The following is an 18,800-nucleotide window of genomic DNA, read 5'->3' as shown; positions in this document are numbered from 1 at the left end:
GGCAGGGCTGAAGGACCCAGCTGTAATTGCAGAGAGGGCCTGTGAGCTCTGCAAAGAGGTCCCACATGGCTTTTTAAATCACGAGGGAAGCAAATGTGGTGTCACCAGGTGCGTGAGCTTATCCTCGCTCTGGTGCCCCAGAACAGGGGTCCTCAAGGGAAGACCCCAGCACTGCAGATGACCAGGGATGGGAGCACACTGGGCTCCCTGACTCACACCTGGGCCTTTCCCTCACCCTTGGGCCTAGCATAAAAGAGCAAGTGGTACAGGTTCTACCGGGCAGTGACAGGCCCTCTCTGCTCCCTGACCATTGTTCTTGTACCACACCCCCTGCTTCCGCAAAGCTCACCCTCCGTTTCTTGGGTGTTTCTGTGCACGCCTGGAAAAGATGGTAAGAGAACTCCAATTAGTCAGTCTCCTGGCTTCTAGACAGCTCCGGAAACCAGACTAGATAGAAGAGGAGGAAGGAGGTGGGGCCTCCTGCTTGTGTTGTGTCGGGTTTATCTCCAGGATTCATCACCAAACCTCCCTGCCCTGCCCTTGCTGGCCTGCAGCATCCACCCAGGAAGACTCCTGCTGCCCCAGACCGCCACCTCGGCCTCTAAGGGATACCTGAATTCAGACATCTGTTGGATTACCTCGGCCAGGAGTCGGGCCTTTCTCCAGAAACTGTTTTAACAGTTCAGATGGGGATGAACATCCCCCGTCTTCCCTTTGATGTGGTGCCCTGGAACTTGGCTGATTTTCAACTGCATGCCTAATTAGGAACAGCCACCCGCCACTCCTGTGCAGCTCCTCACTCAGTCTGTGGTGCTGGGTATGATTTTAACACCTCAGACCCGACTAAAATAGATGCCCCTGCCTCCAGAAGATTTAAGAACTAGACAGTCTGATAAAAGAGATGTCAGGAAGTGTCTGGGAAAGGCAGCAGGAGAAGTCCTGGTCCAGGAGTTAGAGGACCTCTGGCCTCATCCCTGCTACTTTTTTCCTGTCGCCAGCTCTCAGTTTCCCAATCTACAAAATGTAGTAGTTACACTGCTGATCGTTGAGTCCTCCCCTCTGTGTTTCACGTGATGCACAACAGCTGATCCGGAGTAGGGCTCCCACATGGAGGCATGGGATTGCCAAAGCAGCAGCGAAAATCAGAAGTTTGGGATCCAGAAATGGAAGTAGGCTTAAAGGTTGGTGTTAAAACCCTTCCATTTTGAGGGCAGGATTGGCCTGTCAGATTTCAGGAAGCCCACCTTCTGTGGCTCTGGGACATGAAGGGCAATAGCCAAGGAGGAGGGGTGTTGGGCTTGTGTTCCAAGGAAGCCCAGTTGTGATAACTAGAATGACAGTGACGTCCCAGTGTGCTTTTTTTTTTTTTTTTGTGCACCAGGCACTGTTCCAGACCTTGAATGCATGTGAATTCATTTAACTCTCGTAACATGAATCCAAGGTGATTACCATCATTGGGAAATGATGTCCAGAGATGCAGAAACAGGAGCGACTTCCCCTCTGCTTGAGCCTCTGCTTGAGCCAGGCTTCAGGCCCCAGTAGCCTGGCAGACTTTGTGTTTTCAGCCATAGCATGGTGCTGCTGAATGTGTCACTCCCCTGGACCTGGGGCTTTGTCTCCCTCCAGGTGGATGGCCATGGAGGGTTCATCATTTGAGTAGTGCAGCCCTGAACTTGTGAGTCTAGTCTGCCCCCATCCCTGGCATCTCAGGCATGGGTGCTCATGACTTCCAATCCGAGATGTGGGAGAGGTCTGCTGGCACAGCTAGGCACCCTACTGTGGGCTGAGTAGAGGTTTCTTAGCACAGGAATGGAGGCCTCGTGGGCCACACATCCATCCCTTCTGAGCTCTACTGCCCTATGATTTGGGATCTAGTGTGGATTCCCAGACAAGCCCAGCTGGGAAAATTAGAGGTGAGGGGCCTGCAGGTCAGCGTCTATCATTTCCAGCAAGGCTTCTACACGTCTGTACCAGCCTCTCCCCGCCCAGCTCCACCCTGCCCTAGGGTCTAAGGCACCTCTCCTTAGATACTCTTAGGGGTGCCATCCCATAGCATTCAGAACCCACTCCCACCTGCCTCTGGCTTCCTCTCCCACCAGGCCCCCTGTACAGCCCTCCTGCTCCACATACACCTTGTGCTTCTGGCCCCTCTGCCTTTGCTTTGGTCCTCCCCCCATCACACATCCACTTGCCCTGCTGAACCACTGTGCTCTGACCTCATGTCCAGATTCCTTAAAGCCCTCCCAGGCTCCCCCCAACTGAGTCACATCTCTTCCCTATTGAGGATCCTGAGCCATTTCTGTACTGGAGGCTCTGGCCATCCCTCACCAAGGGTTTCTTGAAGACCAGGATTGTGTCTCCATCTGGCTCTTGTGTCAGGCATTTGGTAGATGCCTGGCTGGGTGTGATTGCGGGGGGCGAGGGGGGGTTGCCAGTGCTACTAGAGGAAGCTAAGTGCACATGGCGATGCTCATGATTTCCTTGGCCTCGGTCCCTCAGAGATTTCCTCCTCCTGAAGGGAAGATAAAGAGGTAAAGGAAAGATTTCTTTTCTTTTAGTCTTTTTACTAGTGAAAAATATTTACCATGAAGTGTGTTACACAATTTTTCATTTAGATGTATACCCACCTGCTTTCAAAATACAGATTTGAGGTTGTCCATCATTTTAAATAATGTCTATAAGGAGGCCATCATAGTAGAAATCAAAGTAGAATCTATACAATATCTAAGACAACACTCAGTGAAGTTAAGCATCAAAATTAACTCTGAGCTTCCTGGCAGCCAAAGCAAAGAAAAGGAGGATGGGAGGGAAGTGGCACAGAGCTGGCGAGCCCCGGAGCAAAGTGTACCTTTATTGCTTGTGGACTTGGGGAACTGTAAACACTCATCAGATCCACTCAGGAGACTTCTGGTTTGCACCAAGCTCTGTCCTGGGCCGCTAGCTCAGATAATCCCCTGGCCCTCGTCTCTCCACAGCCTCAGCCCTTGGTCAGCACACCTGCCTCGCCCTCCTGGCTCTGTGCCTTTGGTGAGTGCTCAGGTCTAACATTCTCTGATTCTAGAGAAGTGCTGATTGATTTTTTTTTTTTTCTCTTTCTCTTTATGTAGTTCCACTTGAAAACCTTTCTATTCCAGAGGTCAACAGAAATCTCCACCTTGTCAATTTCATGTTTCTGCTCACTGAGAGGCATGAAATCATAGCCTGCCACCAATATTAAAGGTCATTTTCCATGAATTTGTAGATGGTGATGTCCAGATAATGTGTGACTTAAAACATATGGTCATCAGCCCCCCTATTAGATTAGTCTCTCGACCCTCACAGATCGCAGTCTGGGTAATAAGGAGGGTGGGCCCAGTCATTAGGCAGAAGACAGTGTCGTCTGGTGACTGGCCCAGTGCAGTGGCCCTTGACTTCCTGGGGCCCCTGGCAATCCTCTCCTGGGAGAGAAGATGCTCTCTAAATGAACATTTTCTCAGGAAAGGGCAGCTGCTTCCAAAATGCACATAGCTCCTGTAAGCCCAGTCTTGCTTCAAACCATATCTACTTTCATGTTCTCCTGTCTTAATTACACTTTTTCTTTACCGACATCCTAACTCATTATTTAAAACAACTTTCAGAAATAATTATGCAATAATTCCTTCCTCTCTGCACAGTAGCTGGTTACCTTCCTCTATCAGGTTTTCGATCCTTTATTTACATGTAGCTGTACTGACAACATTGCTGTCATCAGAGTCTGGGTATTGTGGGCAAAAGTGTGTGATGACAGTGTTCAGCAATTCTTAGCAAGGAGTAGAATTCCCTTTGGGGCCTCATTCACATCGGCCAGGACTTGTTTAGAAAGCCCACATTATGCAGTTTACTCAACACATAAACAATCTTGTATTTTACTTTTTAACTTACCATAATTTTATGCACGCTTTCCCATGTACCTACATAATCTTCAAATTTATCATTTTAATGGCTGCTTAATATTCCATCCAGTTAGTGTGCCATAATTTACTTAACTGTTCCCTATTGTTGCAGCCTTAATGAAAATTTGAATTCACCATGTACTACAGGGGGAAGCTCGTTTTAATGATTACCATTATAACATCCTCTGCCCTAACTGCATGCCATTACTAACCCAGCTTTAGGAAGGCACAGATGCTTTTGGAACAATAAATTCTATATGAGAGGTGTATGCACAAGTCCCTCTGATTTAATAGCTAATCTGTTCACTGCACATGTTTTCCTTTTATGCCGAATATCCATCTCTTCTACATATTGTGTAATACTAAACTAGATGCATTTGGCATATTGCTCCAGCTACTTTATCACTGCTGTCAGGGACTTCCATAAATTAACGGGAATTTGGGGTAAGGAGTGGTTTCTGGTTGTCAATTGTCGTTCATTTACCCCACCCCCACTCACTGACTGTCTGCTTACAGCCTGGTTCTGTGAGAGAGCAAGGGCACACTTGATTATTGGTGCCCAGATATGTATCTGTGTGTTGCTTTGTGGTACCCAAGATTCAGTGGCGATTCTCAGGCAAAGTGCTTTCTAAACCGTAGAGTGCATTAATGATTGCTGGTCCTGTTGTAAAGTAGGGTGAAGAGGAAGGTGATCGTCCTGGGTCAGGAGGCTAGACTGCACTCCTTAGAACCCATGAGGCTGATGTGGATGACAACAAGCCCACAGAATAGATTAGATGGTTTGGTAGGTTTAGTGACTTCCAGAGTTGTCTATCGTGTCTTACAGTCAGTGTTCACTTTGAAGTGGCCAACTCCTATCTTTTATAGCTCTTCTCTTTTCCTCTTTCCCTAAGAAGGGAAACATCATCCTTAAAACTAATAAATGATCCCAGGTTACTCATGGGACCCAGTAAAGCCGTGTTCTGCCAAAGTATGGGACATCTTCTCAGAGGAGACAGGATTTTAGGGGGCCTGAGAACCACATAGTGAGGTTTTTTCCATTTTGTTCCGCTCTCTTTCTAAAAAGAAAAAGTGACTGTTTGCCAAAGACAGTATCTGCGTGCTGCTTGCACCCCATGGGCTCGCTCGCACTTGCCCTTGTGTCCCTTTTCAGCAGTTTGGAAAGCAAGCCAGATGCTGGCTGCCCAGCAGGCAATAGTACCTACCTGCTTGGTTTTGTTCTCATCATTCTTTTTATGTTTATCAGCTGTTTTTAGTAAAGGATAATGTCTTATGGATGGTAATACAAAATTTTGGTTGTAAATTTATTAACTCTAAAAAGTGAGGCAACATGAGTAAAAATAGAAAATAATAACCCCAGGCAGTACTTGAAAACAGCGAAATCGTGAAGTTGGTGTGTGACTTAACGAGGTCTGGGAAACACTACCATAATGTTATTTAACATCAACACTAGCAGCACTGGCACAGAATCAGTTGGCTTCTGTTGTATCGGGGCGTGTGCATGGGGATTTTTGTCATCCCCACGAGCTGGCCCTGGACCGTGAAGCCCAGCCTAAAAACAATGCTCTTGCTCAGAAGGGCTGACGTCATCATGTGTACTGTCAGCTGCTCTTCAAGGCATAGAAGTCCCTGTGGGCTTCTACCCTGATTTGGAGAATGCCTCAAGAGTCCTTTTCAACAGCTCCCTCTCAATGACCCTCACCCCTTCGGTGTCAAACCTTACTGCTCACCTCCTTGAACCCAGTGCTCCAGCAAAAGTGGACAGTGAATAGGCAAACAATTTTATTCCACCTCAAAAAGAAACGAAATTCTGACACATGCTACAAAAAGCTTATAAACATTATGCTAAGTGAAATAAGCCCGTCTTGGAAGGACAAGAACTGTATGATCCCTTTAGATGAGGTCTCCAGGAGAGTCATATTATTAGAGACAGAAGCAGAAAGGTGCTGCCAGGGGCTGGAGAGGGAGAGGTGGGGGGTGGTCAGCATTTAACAGTTACAAGGTTTAAGTTTGGGACGATGAAAAAGGTCTGAGGATAGGTCATCACGATGGCTGCATAACAATGCGAATGTACTTAATGCCATTGAACTGTATAATTAAAAATGGTTAAAATGACAAAGTTATATGATGTGTAAGTCTTACCACAGTGAAACAGAAAGGCAGTGAACCCATCTATCCCCTCCAGCCACACTGCCTTGGCGCCCACCTCCATCCTGCCACAAGGAATGCTGACCCCTCCTGTTTTCACTTGTCAGAGCATCAATTCACGTGTCATGTCTCTCCCCCTCCCTGGTCCCTTACAGCCCCTGCACCCGAGCCCCTCTGCCTCAGGAATTATGGTGATTTAGGTGTATGCTCTACCTCTTCTGGAAGCACTGGGCTTCCTGAGAGCAGCCTCTACAGCAAACCCACCCTTCCACATGTCTCATGAGGGCCCCTTCACACAGAGGGTGTTTAGGAAGGATCAAAGCAGGTAAACTGTCACTGTTTGACTCAGAAACACCTGATTCTAGCATCCTGGGATCCATCCTCAAGCCACCACTGGCCTGGCCTCTCAGAAATGAGCAGCAGCTGACATGGAGGCCCCCTGTCTGGGGTCTGGTCTAGACAGGCAGTCACCCCTCAGCCCACATAGGGCCCCGCCATGGCATCCTCTCCAGAGGATTAAGAGTTTCCCCCCCCATTATTCAGAGGTGAAACTGGACATCTGTTCCCATGTCCCTTGGATGTGCTCAGTGTGTCAGAAGACAGGCAGGCTGTGGGACAGGCAGAAATGCAGGGAAGGGGTTGCTCATGCAGATTTGTAGGAGAGGAAAGAGTGACCCAGGGAGGCTCTTGACTTGTTAGCTGAGGGCAAACACGAGGATCATTTAGCCTAATTTCATTTTTCAGGTAGGGAATGAAAGTCCAGAGGATGGGGAACAGTCCTAGTGGGCAAGATCCTACTCATGTGTAGAGCAAAGGGGTGGGGCTCTTTCTGTTTCAGGCTGCTGTCAAAGCACACCTGAAACATCATGTACATATCTGGGCCCAGCCCTTGCAGACGATAGTGACTGAGCAGATGGCAGTGGTAAGCCTCTGATGGCAGCGGTAAGCCTCTGGTTCTGTCATTGGGTCCAAGAGCCTGAGATCTTTGTGAGGAAACCTCGCCCTGTGAGAGCAGAGACGCTGCCTTCAGGGTGGGGAGGGACAGTTAAGCACAGACGCAGGGGCCCATTCCTGTGCAGTTCTCAGCTCTTTGGCTGGTGACTAAATTCCTGTGAATGTCACCTGACAGATCCCAGGTGAGGAAGTACATACTGTGCATCCGTTACATCTCTGCTTCCTTCCTTTTTGCCTACAGAATTTCAGAGGCAAGAAAGTGTCCGGTCCCAGCACAAAGGCATCCAATTATATGACACCCCTTACGAACCTGAGGGCCAAAGTGTCGACTCAGACTCAGAGAGCACGGTCAGCCCCCGACTGCGGGAGAGCAAGCTGCCCCAGGACGATGACAGGCCCGCCGACGAGTACGACCAGCCATGGGAGTGGAACCGGGTCACCATCCCAGCTCTGGCAGGTAAGGAGCCAGGAGCCCCATTCGGAGGGGGCCCACCCACCCTCGACACTCACCTTTGGTAAAGGGTGTAAGTGTACCAATCCCTCATGCTCAGGCAAACCACAGGGCTTCATTTGATGATCCTGTTGGGCGGTCTTCTCTTTTAATCTAGCTGAGCCACTCAAAGATGATGAGGGTCCTGGAGGGAAGGTAGGCCTGGTCAAGCCAGGTAGAAATCCTAGGCCGAGCCGTTAGGGCCTTGGTTCTGATCCCTCTAGTCTTCCCAGAAGACCTGACTTTCTCTTGGTCCTGTTGGTAATGTTCTAATTCACCGAAGCCAAGATTTCAGAAGGAATTTTCTTACATACCTACAAGAAGACCAACCTGCGAAGTGGCTCCTACTGGGCCTGAGGGAGCCCAGTGCTTCCTCCTAGCTGTATGGCTGCCAGAAGCCTGCATATACCCAGGGCCACTGTGTTTCCTGTCCCAGCTCCAGCACAAAGCCATTCATGGAGCATAGGCATGGGTGCATCCTGACCTCAAGCTGGCTCTTGCCCTGGCTGAGAATGACTCAGGCGCCTCCCTCCACCTCACTCTGAGACTGGTTCTCCTGAATCTGGATATCTGTCACAGCACTAAAACCCCTCTCCCAACCTTTTGGAAAGTTGCCTGCCACATGTGTCACAGGTCTTAAGCTTATGCGCACACTCTTTGATTCTAAGCCCAGCCTTTAGGATCCGTGCCAGGGTTACGATCTAAAATTCAGAAAAGGCATTGTTTATGATCATGAAAGGTGGGGAACAACCTGCATGTTGAGCAGATAGGGATTGGTTAAAGGGAATACTGTGTACAGCCACTTAACAGGTGATATTGACAAAGAGTTTATAACAACTGAGGGAAATACTTATGTTTAATGTTAAGAGGTGAAAAACCAGATGCAAAAAAATTTCTTCTGTATCTAAGAGTTTAGGCATATGCAAAGAGACATTGAATGACTCATTTAGTTTTTGCCTCATTGAAGGTCCATAAGGGGGAGTTTTTATTTTATTAAGATTTTATTTACTTATTGAGAGAGAGCATGCACACAGGGAGAACTGCAGAAGGAGAGGGACTGTTCCTGTTTCCTGGCATGGTTGGTAAGAGGCTGTGCTCCTCCTGGGCATGAGAGGAGCTGGAATGGGGCCAGTGCCATCTGAGAACTTACTCTGCAAACACTAGTTTGATTAAAGGGCTAGTGTGGCCACTCTCCCAGACATCTAGGGCCCGTGGCATGAGATAACACTGCAGACAAGTATGGGGTCTCACACTCTTCTGGACTGATCACCTGCAGGTCACTTAACTGTGGTGTCACCTTTGATGCTTAGTCTGGTCTGGTGCTGTGCTGCTCAGAATGTGATCCCTAGACCAGCAGCATTGCATCACCTAGGAGCTGGTGAGAATTGCAGGGTCTCAGGCCCCACCCCAGACCTATGGAGTCAGAATCTGTTTTAACAAGACCCCCAGGGATCCCTGGGTGGCGCAGCGGTTTGGCGCCTGCCTTTGGCCCATGGCGTGATCCTGGAGACCCGGGATCGAATCCCACATCAGGCTCCCAGTGCATGGAGCCTGCTTCTCCCTCTGCCTGTGTCTCTGTCTCTCTCTCTCTGTGACTATCATAAATAAATAAAAATTAAAATAAAAAAAATTAGGCACTTTGACTAAATTAGTGACTACCTTTAAAAAAAAAAAAAAAAAAACAAGACCCCCAGTGCAGCCCTGGTGGCGCAGCGGTTTAGCGCCACCTGCAGCCTGGGGTATGATCCTGGAGACCCGGGATCAAGTCCCACATCGGGCTCCCTGCATGGAGCCTGCTTCTCCCTCTGCCTGTGTCTCTGCCTCTCTGTCTCTCTCTCTCTCTCTCTCTCTCTCTGAATGAATAAATAAATAAATAAATAAATAAATAAATAAATAAATAAATAAATCTTTAAAAAAAAATAGGGCAGCCCGGGTGGCTCAGCGGTTTAGCACCACCTTCAACCCAGGGCCTGATCCTGGAGACCCCGGATTAAGTCCCGCGTCAGGCTCCCTGCATGGAGCCTGCTTCTCTCTCTACCTGTGTCTGTCTGTCTCTCTCTGTGTCTCATGAATAAATAAATAAAATCTTAAAAAAAAAAAAATAACAAGACCCCCAGGTGATTCAAATGCATGTTAGAGTCAAAAGCACTTAACCTATAAAACTTTAACTGTTCAAAAGTCTCTTGGACCAAAAGGCTCACTTCTGCCCAGAGAGGGTTTTGGAACTCCTGTACATTCTTTGCAAAGGATCACAATGTCTCAGTTAGAATCGTCTCCTTGGGGCACCTGAGTGGCTCAGTGGTTGAACATCTGCCTTCAGCTCAGGTTGTGATCCTGGGGTTCTGGGATCGAGTCCCGCATCAAGCTGCCTGCTTCTCCCTTTGCCTGTGTGTCTGCCTCTCTCTCTGTGTCTCTCATGAATAAACCAATAAATATCTAGAAAAAAAAAAAAAAGAACTGTCTCTCCTTATAAGTTTCTGGGCCACAAGTATCCATTCTGGACTTGGCCATATGTCAGTGAGTTGCCATCACAAATGTCATTACAGGTCTACTTCTTTGGCTACCAATAGAAGACAGACTCAGGATCAGATCTCCGTCTATGTCTCATCAAGTCACTTGTCTCTGTATGGCCTGCTCCAAGTGTATACTGGCTATCCTCTTCCCAAGAAGCTTTTGGCTTAGTTCTGATTTCTGGGGCAGAGAAGGAAGCTCTTTCCCTCAGGCTGGAGGGATGCTGTAAGCATGAGTCTTTAGTCATAACCAGATGTCTCCCCAGGTCTGTGGAGCCTGTTGGTGTAGTGTTGGTAGATGAGGAGCACCCTTCAATATCCTAGCCTAGAGTGAAGATGGAGTGAGGGGTGGATGGGCCACCTTCCAGGTAAGGAGGATGAGTTGAAATGGCTCGATTAGATAGCTCAAGCACTGCCATGGTCCCATTTGTAAACCTAGACATGTGGCTGCCCAGGAATGAAGGACAGTTTTCCCACATGAGTCAACAGTATTTGTGCACATGCATGGGTATGTCCATATGCACATGCTTTAGCAAGTCATGAGTGCTGTCAGGAAGCAAGGCAGTGCTTGGCTAGGCCCTGTCCTCCTTATGATACCTGTATAAAATGTCCCACATGGTTTTTCTAGACTTTCAGGAACTCTCTGATGGGCCGTGGGAGCCCAGGGTGCAGGATCTGCAGCTGGGGAGTGACTGTATGGGATAAAGTTGGCTGGGCAAAATCATTACCATCTCTTCCCACCACTTGTGTTCTCTGGTTCTGCATTTTTAGCCTGGAAGCTGGGTAGCATCTTCAAATTTCCAAAGGGTGTGAATTTTGAGGGACCCCTAAAGCCCAAAGCTGGGCCTACCCAAAGGAATAGAGGGATTTAGGGTCCAGGTGAGTGGTAAGAATCTGATATATACTTGGAAATATATAATGAGCTTCCCCTCACTGGGAATTTGGAAGCAGAAGCTCAGTTGAGACAGGATTGCTGATAGAGGCTTTGCCTGGCAGTGGAGGGTTGGCCTGTCACCTCTAGCACTGCTTCATGTTTCAGCACCCCACCATGCTGATCAGAGACCAGGAGAAGGGAAGGCCTCTGAATTATCTCCATGATTCAGTCTATGAAGCAAAAGTGCTTTCTGCCTTTCAAAGCGTTGTCTTATATCGCATTCATGGCATGAGGCATTTCTCAAAGGCATGCTTCTGGCATTCTCGATAGAAAGAGCCCTTCCCAGCTCAGCCATTGACTGAGGCTCTGAGGGCTGCTGCCTCAGGAAGCCTCGATTATCACTACCAAGTTGTCCTGAGAACAACTATTGCAAGGTGTGAGGTAGTCTTGTCTTCTTGGGAATGAAAATCCTCCCACCTCCTGGAATTCTGTGGCCAGGTAAGTGAGAAATACCACAAGGTATCCAAAAAGCCTTGGGCCTTCATGGCCTACTCTTCCTCCAGGAAGCTGCCTGGTCTCAGCCAGAACCTCCACCTGCCTGGCACTGGAGTCCCTTCCCACACAGCCCCAGGACAGGTGCCTGGTCAGGTTTCTTGCACTGCCAACTATAAGGAACAGACAGGCTGCAGCCCACCATGCACGGAGAAGTGATATGGCTTCCATCAAGCTGTCAACTCCCTTCACTCCTGGCAGAGACACCTGCCTTCAGGGCTGATGGTTTTAGTTCCTGGCCTGCTTTGACTCACCCCCTGGGGGCCTTGACAGCCACAAATTGCAAGGTGGCAAATGGGTCTAGAAGTGGCCCTAAACCCCCAGATGCAGCTCTGGGCCCATACAGAGACTTAGAGGAACTCCCTGCCTGGTGTGGGGCAGGAAGAGCAGCCTGGGGTAATTCCACACTGTCTTGGGGAAGCATGGGTTGGTATAGAGGGTCTCATCAGCCCTGGGCCTTGTGGCAGGGACTGTTACATTGACAAATGGAACCTGCATAGGACATAGCCACATAGGGAAGAGCAAGAGCAGAGGAGCTGGGAGCACGACTAGAGAATCAGACATGGGCTCAGGATTAGTGTCTTCACTAATCTGCAAGGAGCCACGGGGAGGACAGAAATCCAACCTGTCGTAGAAGCCTCCATTTTCTCACCTGGGAGATGTGTCCGCTGCAGAGGATCCCTGTGAGGTTTAAGGGACACCACATCATGAAAGTGCTGGCCATTTCCTGAGCACTTTTTGCCTGCACTCTCACTGAATCCTCACAGCTCTCCTCTGGGAGATGAGTTTCCTCATTTTACTGCTAAAAAGGACTGAGGTCCAAAGAGAAGAGGCCCATAGCTAGTCAGCCACAGAGCCAGGATTTGAACTTGTGGAGTCCAGTTCCAGATCCAAGCCCTAACCCAAGGGGCTGCCTGGGCTCCCTGCTGCCGTCAGAGATGCTGCATAAAATATGGTTAGAGCCCACAGGAAATGTCATGTGCCTTTCATTGCCCTGATACAGATTTCTGCCATGTGTGCAGCTCATAGGATACTTGACTTGGTTTCTCCACCTAGAATGGTTCCAGCAGAGGATCCAGTAGGAGCCCCAAGTTCCTGAAGTTCATACCTACATGGGGGTGGAGGTTGACCAGAGCCATCCCACTCCCCCTTGTCTAGCTGGGGAAACAAGGCCCTGAGAGGAGAGAACTGCCAGAGACCTCGTAGCAGAGCTGATCAGGCCACACACAGGATAGATCAACATTGCCTTCTAATCCAATGAGTAGAGTTACCAGCCATATCTTTAATGATTTATAATTGCCTCTGAGAAGCAAATGATCCGAGTGCTTGCTCAGGGAGCTGGGTGGCAGGGAGTGTGTGAAGGGCACCCTTGAAATCTTTTAAAGGAACAAAATCATTTCACTTTTTTCATTTTCCACTCACTGAAGATATGTCTCCATTGAATCCACTTATCAGGTGATGCCCTGGGTTTAGCTAGTGACAGGTCTGCCTCCCAGCAAAGATAGAAAACTGACATACGACTCAGTGCTGAACATAGTTACTTCAGGTACTTTGTCGGCCTTCCCCCATTAGCTCCTCCATGAGTTGCTCTGCCCTCAAAAGCTCAGGGCAGTGTTTTGCATGTCGGGAGTCAATGGGGCAGTAGAAGGAGTCAGGCAATCCTAAGTTCACATGCCAACTCCACCACTCACCAGCTGTGAGACCTCAGACTTACTGTTCAGTTTCCCTGAACCTTAGTTTTCCCATCCATAAAGTGGGAATACTCAAAACCCTTGTCAAACAGGATCTCTAATGCTCAAGAGAAAAGATCTGAAAGATCTGGATGAAAAGATTTTTGCATGCTGTAAAGGGTCACACTTGAAAGAATGGTTGTTGGTATTCAGGGGAGGTTTAATTGTATTAAATAAAATTTAATTTAATATTAAAATGTACTCCATGAAGAGGTACTTGGAAGGCACAGAGGCCTCACTTACAGAGCTCATTCCTAATTAGGCCTGGCCCTGAGAAGCATGGATGGTGTGGAAAGCAGTACTTACATAGGAAATCCTTGTCTGCATTCCAGCAGTAGTTTTAACAGTGAGCTACCCAGTCCTTCCATTCTTTATTCAGTTCTTCCCAAGGATTGGGCCATTGATTCCTGGGTGTGAGAAGGTCCCCACTGCTTTTTCTCCCCTCTGTCCCCTCCTCATTCTAGCCATGACACACTTGTGAATTGGTTGGCTTGGCCAGAGCAAGTAGGGGAATCACCAAGAGGAAGCATTAAACAGATTGTTGGGTCCTCAGAGTTCCTCATATGGTAGGTTTCAGGGATGAGGCATGAGAATTTGCATTTTTAACAGGGTCCCAAGAACTGCTGATGCTGCTGATCTGAGCACTTCACTTTGAGAATCTCCAATGTACCTTGTACATATTATGTGTTAGGTGTTGGGGTCAGGGGGTATTAGGGGATGTCACAACTCAGTTCAGTAGTAGCAACAACACCTCCTCCAGAAAGGCCTTCCTGGACATGTGCAGTCCCTTCCTCACCCTCATCCCAGGTTGGGCTGGGACCTCTCTGTGCTCCTACCTCACCCTGTATAGGAGGTATGTCAGTTTATTCTGAACAGCCAGATATACACTTACAGGGCAGGTGCTAATGCTATGTCGATCACCCCTTACCCAGGGACCTTCTTAAGTCTTGACACCTTCCTGGCCTCATCAAGTAGGCCGAAAGGGCAGAGAGAGGGCAAGTAAGGTCCTAGGTATGTCTATTTCATAAACAATTGTGAGTCATCTCCAAACCAGCTCAATTGGCTAATTTAAAATAATCCTATTAAGGTAAGGGGGGAAATGGAGGAAGGACAGGAAATCAACATTTAGTGAGCACCACTTATGAAGCCCTGCAAGGTGGGTGTGATTTCATTGTCATTGTACAGATGACAGTACTCAGGCTCTCAGAGGATGAGCAGCTTGTCCATAGTCACACAGCTAATGAACCCAGGTCAGTCTGACTGCAGTCTTTACTCTTTCCACTGCTGCGTTGACATCTCAAGTGTGGAAGGTACATGTCATAACATTGCCTTTACTTTGTGTTGGTGCCATGTGCCTTTGGTCACTATTGAGGCAGAAGCAGTTGCGCCCACTCTGTGCTGACCTTGTGACTTTTCACTGTCAAACACAAATGCTCTGGAGTTGGGGACGCTGATGTTCTGTGCATAAGACACTTCCCCTGGGCTTGCTGTTCCCACCAAGCCCTGTGATTGACATCCTCAGACACTCAGAACAAATAGGTTCAGCCTCTGCAGAAGGTTCCTCAGGGAGTCTTAGACCTGCCACCATCACCTGGCACACCCAGACCCATGCCACCTCCTCCTCACTATTGACCCCCACGGGGCTCCTGTGATGCTCTCTGCCCCTTAGAGAGCTTCCCAGAATGCCTTGGGTCTGCAAGGAAATTAACAATTTTGTTTGTATGGGGAGCTTTTCGCTATGTAATGAGTAACAGTTGTAATTAATGTTTAACACATACGAACAGCAGGTCTGCAGAGAAAAGGGGGGTTTAAATGACTATGAAGAGAACCAGGATCGCTCACTTCCTGTGGGCTAATATGTTACCGAGGGACAGGTTTTTCCAGTTAGCTTTTCTACTTGACATATGAATGTATTCATTTAGTAGCCAAAAAAAAAAAAAAAGAAGAAGAAGAAAAGAGAAAGGAAAACACTAGTGTTTAATAGCTTTGGCTGATCTACTAATTATATTGATTGATAGAAATGTTCCTTGTGTCTTTTGTCTCCTCAGTGAAAAAAAAAAAACACAAAGATTTGCTGGAATCTTGCTCTTCTGTTTGGCAGGGCAGAAATCCTCATGTGGCTCGAGACTGTTTAAGCTCTGTGAGGTCAGAGCCTCTGCCTGCCTTGTTCACACCTGGGCCCTTACATAGATCCATGCCTGGCACATGATGAACATGCAGATAGGTGTTAAATTATTGAATAAATCATGTCTCTGGAAAACCAACCCCTTGATTTCTTCAGGACACTAGAATTCTGAGGTAATGATGCAGACTGCTCACCCAGAAATAGTTTATTTTCATATCACTCTTTCATGCCATATGCCTGTCTTCTCTCCAAACGAGGCAAGGGGCCTACACCTGGAGGGCCATTTTTGCACAGCTGTTAACTGCCGTGATTGCCACCTCTGGTCTGAATTCTTGGGAAGAAGTCGAGAGTGTGTCCCCACCTGTCTGAGGAGTGGCCCAGGCTTCCAGATGCCACATTGTAGGTGGAGAGAGTGGTGTGCTAGTGGGTGGCATGCCAGCCCCCTGAGAGCCATGCACCTGGCTTGTCCCATCCTCTCGCTCTTCCTTTCCCTCACTGCCATCTGCAGGGGGATGCCATCAGAAACCTATAAACAACTTGGCTGGGGCTTTGGGGCTCCTAGATGTGGAGACCCATTTCCAAAGATGCCCACTGTGCAGGTTCTCTGAGGCTTGTGGATGGGGAAGAGTCTGTTTGCCTGGCCCTAGGATTCTAAGTGATTGTCTGTGGATATCTGCAGGTATAAGCATCAGGAAACAGTCTGCATCAGACACAAGCAGGCATTTTCCATCTGACAGGTGAGCCTGGCCCAGAATTCGCAGAGTGCACATGAACTCAGATGCCAAAGCCACAGGGTCTGGATTTAAAGCCCCGTGCTGCCACTTGCTAACAGGGTGACTTGGGGCCAATTGCCTCTGTTTCCACATCTTAAAAGGAAGTAGTAATTGGTGCTGAGAGTCAGGACACAGTGAGTGCTCAGTGGACACCGACTTTTGGTATCTCTGTCGTTGTTAACTACTGCTTTTTGAGAATGTATTACATTATAGACAGGATTCGTGCTGTACTTGTTAAAGGCCTCTGGAGACTTGGGTTGCAGTCCAAGTTCAAATCCAGCTGTTGACTTGGGACAAATCAGTCCCATTTCCAGCCGTCCAATTCTCATCTATAAGATGAGTTATGACAGTAAAGATGGCTTGCTTCAGCAGCTGTAAAGATCTCTGCATTTGGATCATTTCATCATTTTCATCAGGATTTATCCTTATATTTCCCATAGCCAAGCAGCAGCCCTTGGGGTGGGGTCTTTGCACCAGACAGAGGTGTCTTTTTCCTGTGAGGGTTGCAGGATAAGGGGATGAAGACATACTCCACCCTGTTCCAGGCCCTCCTTCCCTAGCCCTGGCTTGGGTGTACATGCACGGACAGCGTTCCTGGAATCCGGATGGCATTCCTGCAACCCAAGCAGCATCCCGGCGCCTGCCTCACAACCTGTCCAATGCCCTCCTTCTCGGGGAGTCACCACTGCCTCCCTTCACAATGGAGATCTCTGTTTTCAGGCACTGCCCACGAGATGTGGCAGCGTGGTGCCCTGGGGCTTGCATGTGTCTGGGAGGTGAACACAGAGGCCTCTTGTTGGCAGTCCTGAAACACAGACCAAACATTTGCTGAGCTGCCTGTTGTTTTAAAATCCCTGGAGGTGCAGCTCTCATGCACAGGACAGGCGGGGGAGGTGGAGGGTGAGGCCTGCTCTTGGACCGGAAGGGAAAGGGGCCTCACCTCCCTGGGCTTCAGTTTCTCCATCTGTAAAATGGGAATTCTAATACTGATCTTGTTCTGAGGAGCAGATGAGGTAACTCAGAATGTGTATCTAGAAAGTCGAAGCAGCAAAGCTGTTGTCATGGAAACAGTTTCAGGCAGTGGCAAGTGTTTACACATTGTCGTGAAAGTCTGTGGTGTTTGCAGAGACTCCAGGGATCATGTGGTCCACCCAGCTCCCCAGACCACTATGCTATCTCCCTCCTTGCCCCTCTCTTGGGGGCTGAGAACTGCCTGGGCAGCAGCCCCTTGTGTGCCTGTCCACCCGAGCCCTCCCCACTGCCTTACACACACACACACACACACACACACACAAACACACGCCAGAGTCGAGGCCTGGCTGTAGGCAGAATGGAGGGATCAGCACCTCTGTGGAAGGGGTGCCTCTGACACCTTCGTTCTGTTCTCTGTGCCCTCGTGTTCTTGGACTATAGGGCAGGCCCCTCCCATGAGCTCCATGTGGTTTGCAGAGACAACCCATATTCATTTTGGCCTCACCCACAGAAGGCCTAAAGAAGCCTCTTCAGTGGGCTGAGAGCTCCTTACAAGTGTCCTGTTTTCAATTGTCTAATCCTCATTGCCTCTGCTTAAAGGACCCTGTCCTGTGTGGATAACTGGTGGGTCAGAGACTCCAAGCCAGCCAGAAAGCTATAGCCACTGAGCTTGGAACACGTCAAGGTCCCTGGGCCTCCTTAACTCCCAGCTGGCTTTAAATGGTCCCTGTCCTATGCAGCCGCTGTCCACACCCTTGGTCAGTAGGGAAGACTGGAAAATGTTTGCCAGGCCACTGATTTCTCTCCCCACCATTCCCCAGGGAAAGGTACTCCTACCCACCCCCAGGTGAGAGGAGGCATTCCAGGGTTTAAATCCCAGAGCAGAAGTTGGGGGAGTAGGGGCTGAGGCTGGCTGCCTGATGTGGCAGCCTGCTCCTATCACCATGGCCAGGTTGCTTACCTATACCAGGCCTTGTTTGTAAAAAACCTGGACAAAGTGCCCTGATCTCTCCTAGGCTTATGTGGGGGGGTCAGAGCAGAAGGTCCCATCAGGTCTCATGTATGCCTCCCCATGCAGAGGAAGCAAGCAGTAAAGGTTAGGCCATCTTCAAAATGTTTTAAAATAATTTGAGGAGGTAATCCAGCTCCCTTTTCCTATCTTGATTGATGCATGGAGGTTTTATGGTCCTGCTGACCCAGGTGGAGATTTATTCACTCAGTAGATATTATCTACTATACATCAGGCACTGTTCTCGGCATTGGGGATTTAGCTCTGAACAAAGCAGAATATGTTGTGCCTTTTGGACCTTCCAGCTTAGGAACTCCAGTAGAGGCTAGGGAAAAAGAAGGTACCTTTCTTATGCAAGGCACTTTATTGTCTTCAGTGTATGAGAGAGGAGTGTTCAGAGTGTGGGTGTGACTGTGGGGAGGGGGTCACCACTTACAGGGGCCTGCCTAACAGGACTTTGGTACGCAATCTATTACTAACTACCTCTACAATCCTTTGTAGGTATAGTCGACCCTGTTCTACAAAAGAGGTAGCTAGGGTTCAGAGAGATTTAGAAACTTGCCCAAAGTCACACAGTAATGGCAGAGGCAGGACGCAAAATGTGTCCTTCTAAGTCCAGAGTCCATATCCTTTCCATGATGCCAAGCTGCTGTGGTTCCTCCGTTTTCTGGCCTATTGCAGCTCATAGGCCGTTCCTTTTTTCCTTTTTTTTTTTTTTTAAAGATTTTATTTATTCATCAGACACAGAGAGG

General features: G+C 48.5%; 1 protein-coding gene across 2 annotated transcripts in view; it reads left to right on the top strand.

Annotated features, from left to right (window-relative positions):
- SHB (SH2 domain containing adaptor protein B) overlaps positions 1-18,800 on the top strand; it is a 140,042-nt gene that overhangs the window by 82,793 nt on the left and 38,449 nt on the right. For both annotated transcript variants that reach the window (XM_077912598.1, XM_077912599.1), the window contains exon 3: positions 7,255-7,470. In XM_077912598.1, the coding sequence (XP_077768724.1) occupies positions 7,255-7,470 (216 nt within the window). The remainder of the gene's footprint in view (positions 1-7,254; positions 7,471-18,800) is intronic.

The sequence above is a fragment of the Canis aureus genome, chromosome 10 (assembly GCF_053574225.1).
Source record: "Canis aureus isolate CA01 chromosome 10, VMU_Caureus_v.1.0, whole genome shotgun sequence".
Taxonomy (NCBI): Eukaryota; Metazoa; Chordata; class Mammalia; order Carnivora; family Canidae; genus Canis; species Canis aureus.
The sequence above is the reverse complement of the archived record's forward strand: the minus strand, read 5'-3'. Positions and strand labels throughout refer to the sequence as shown.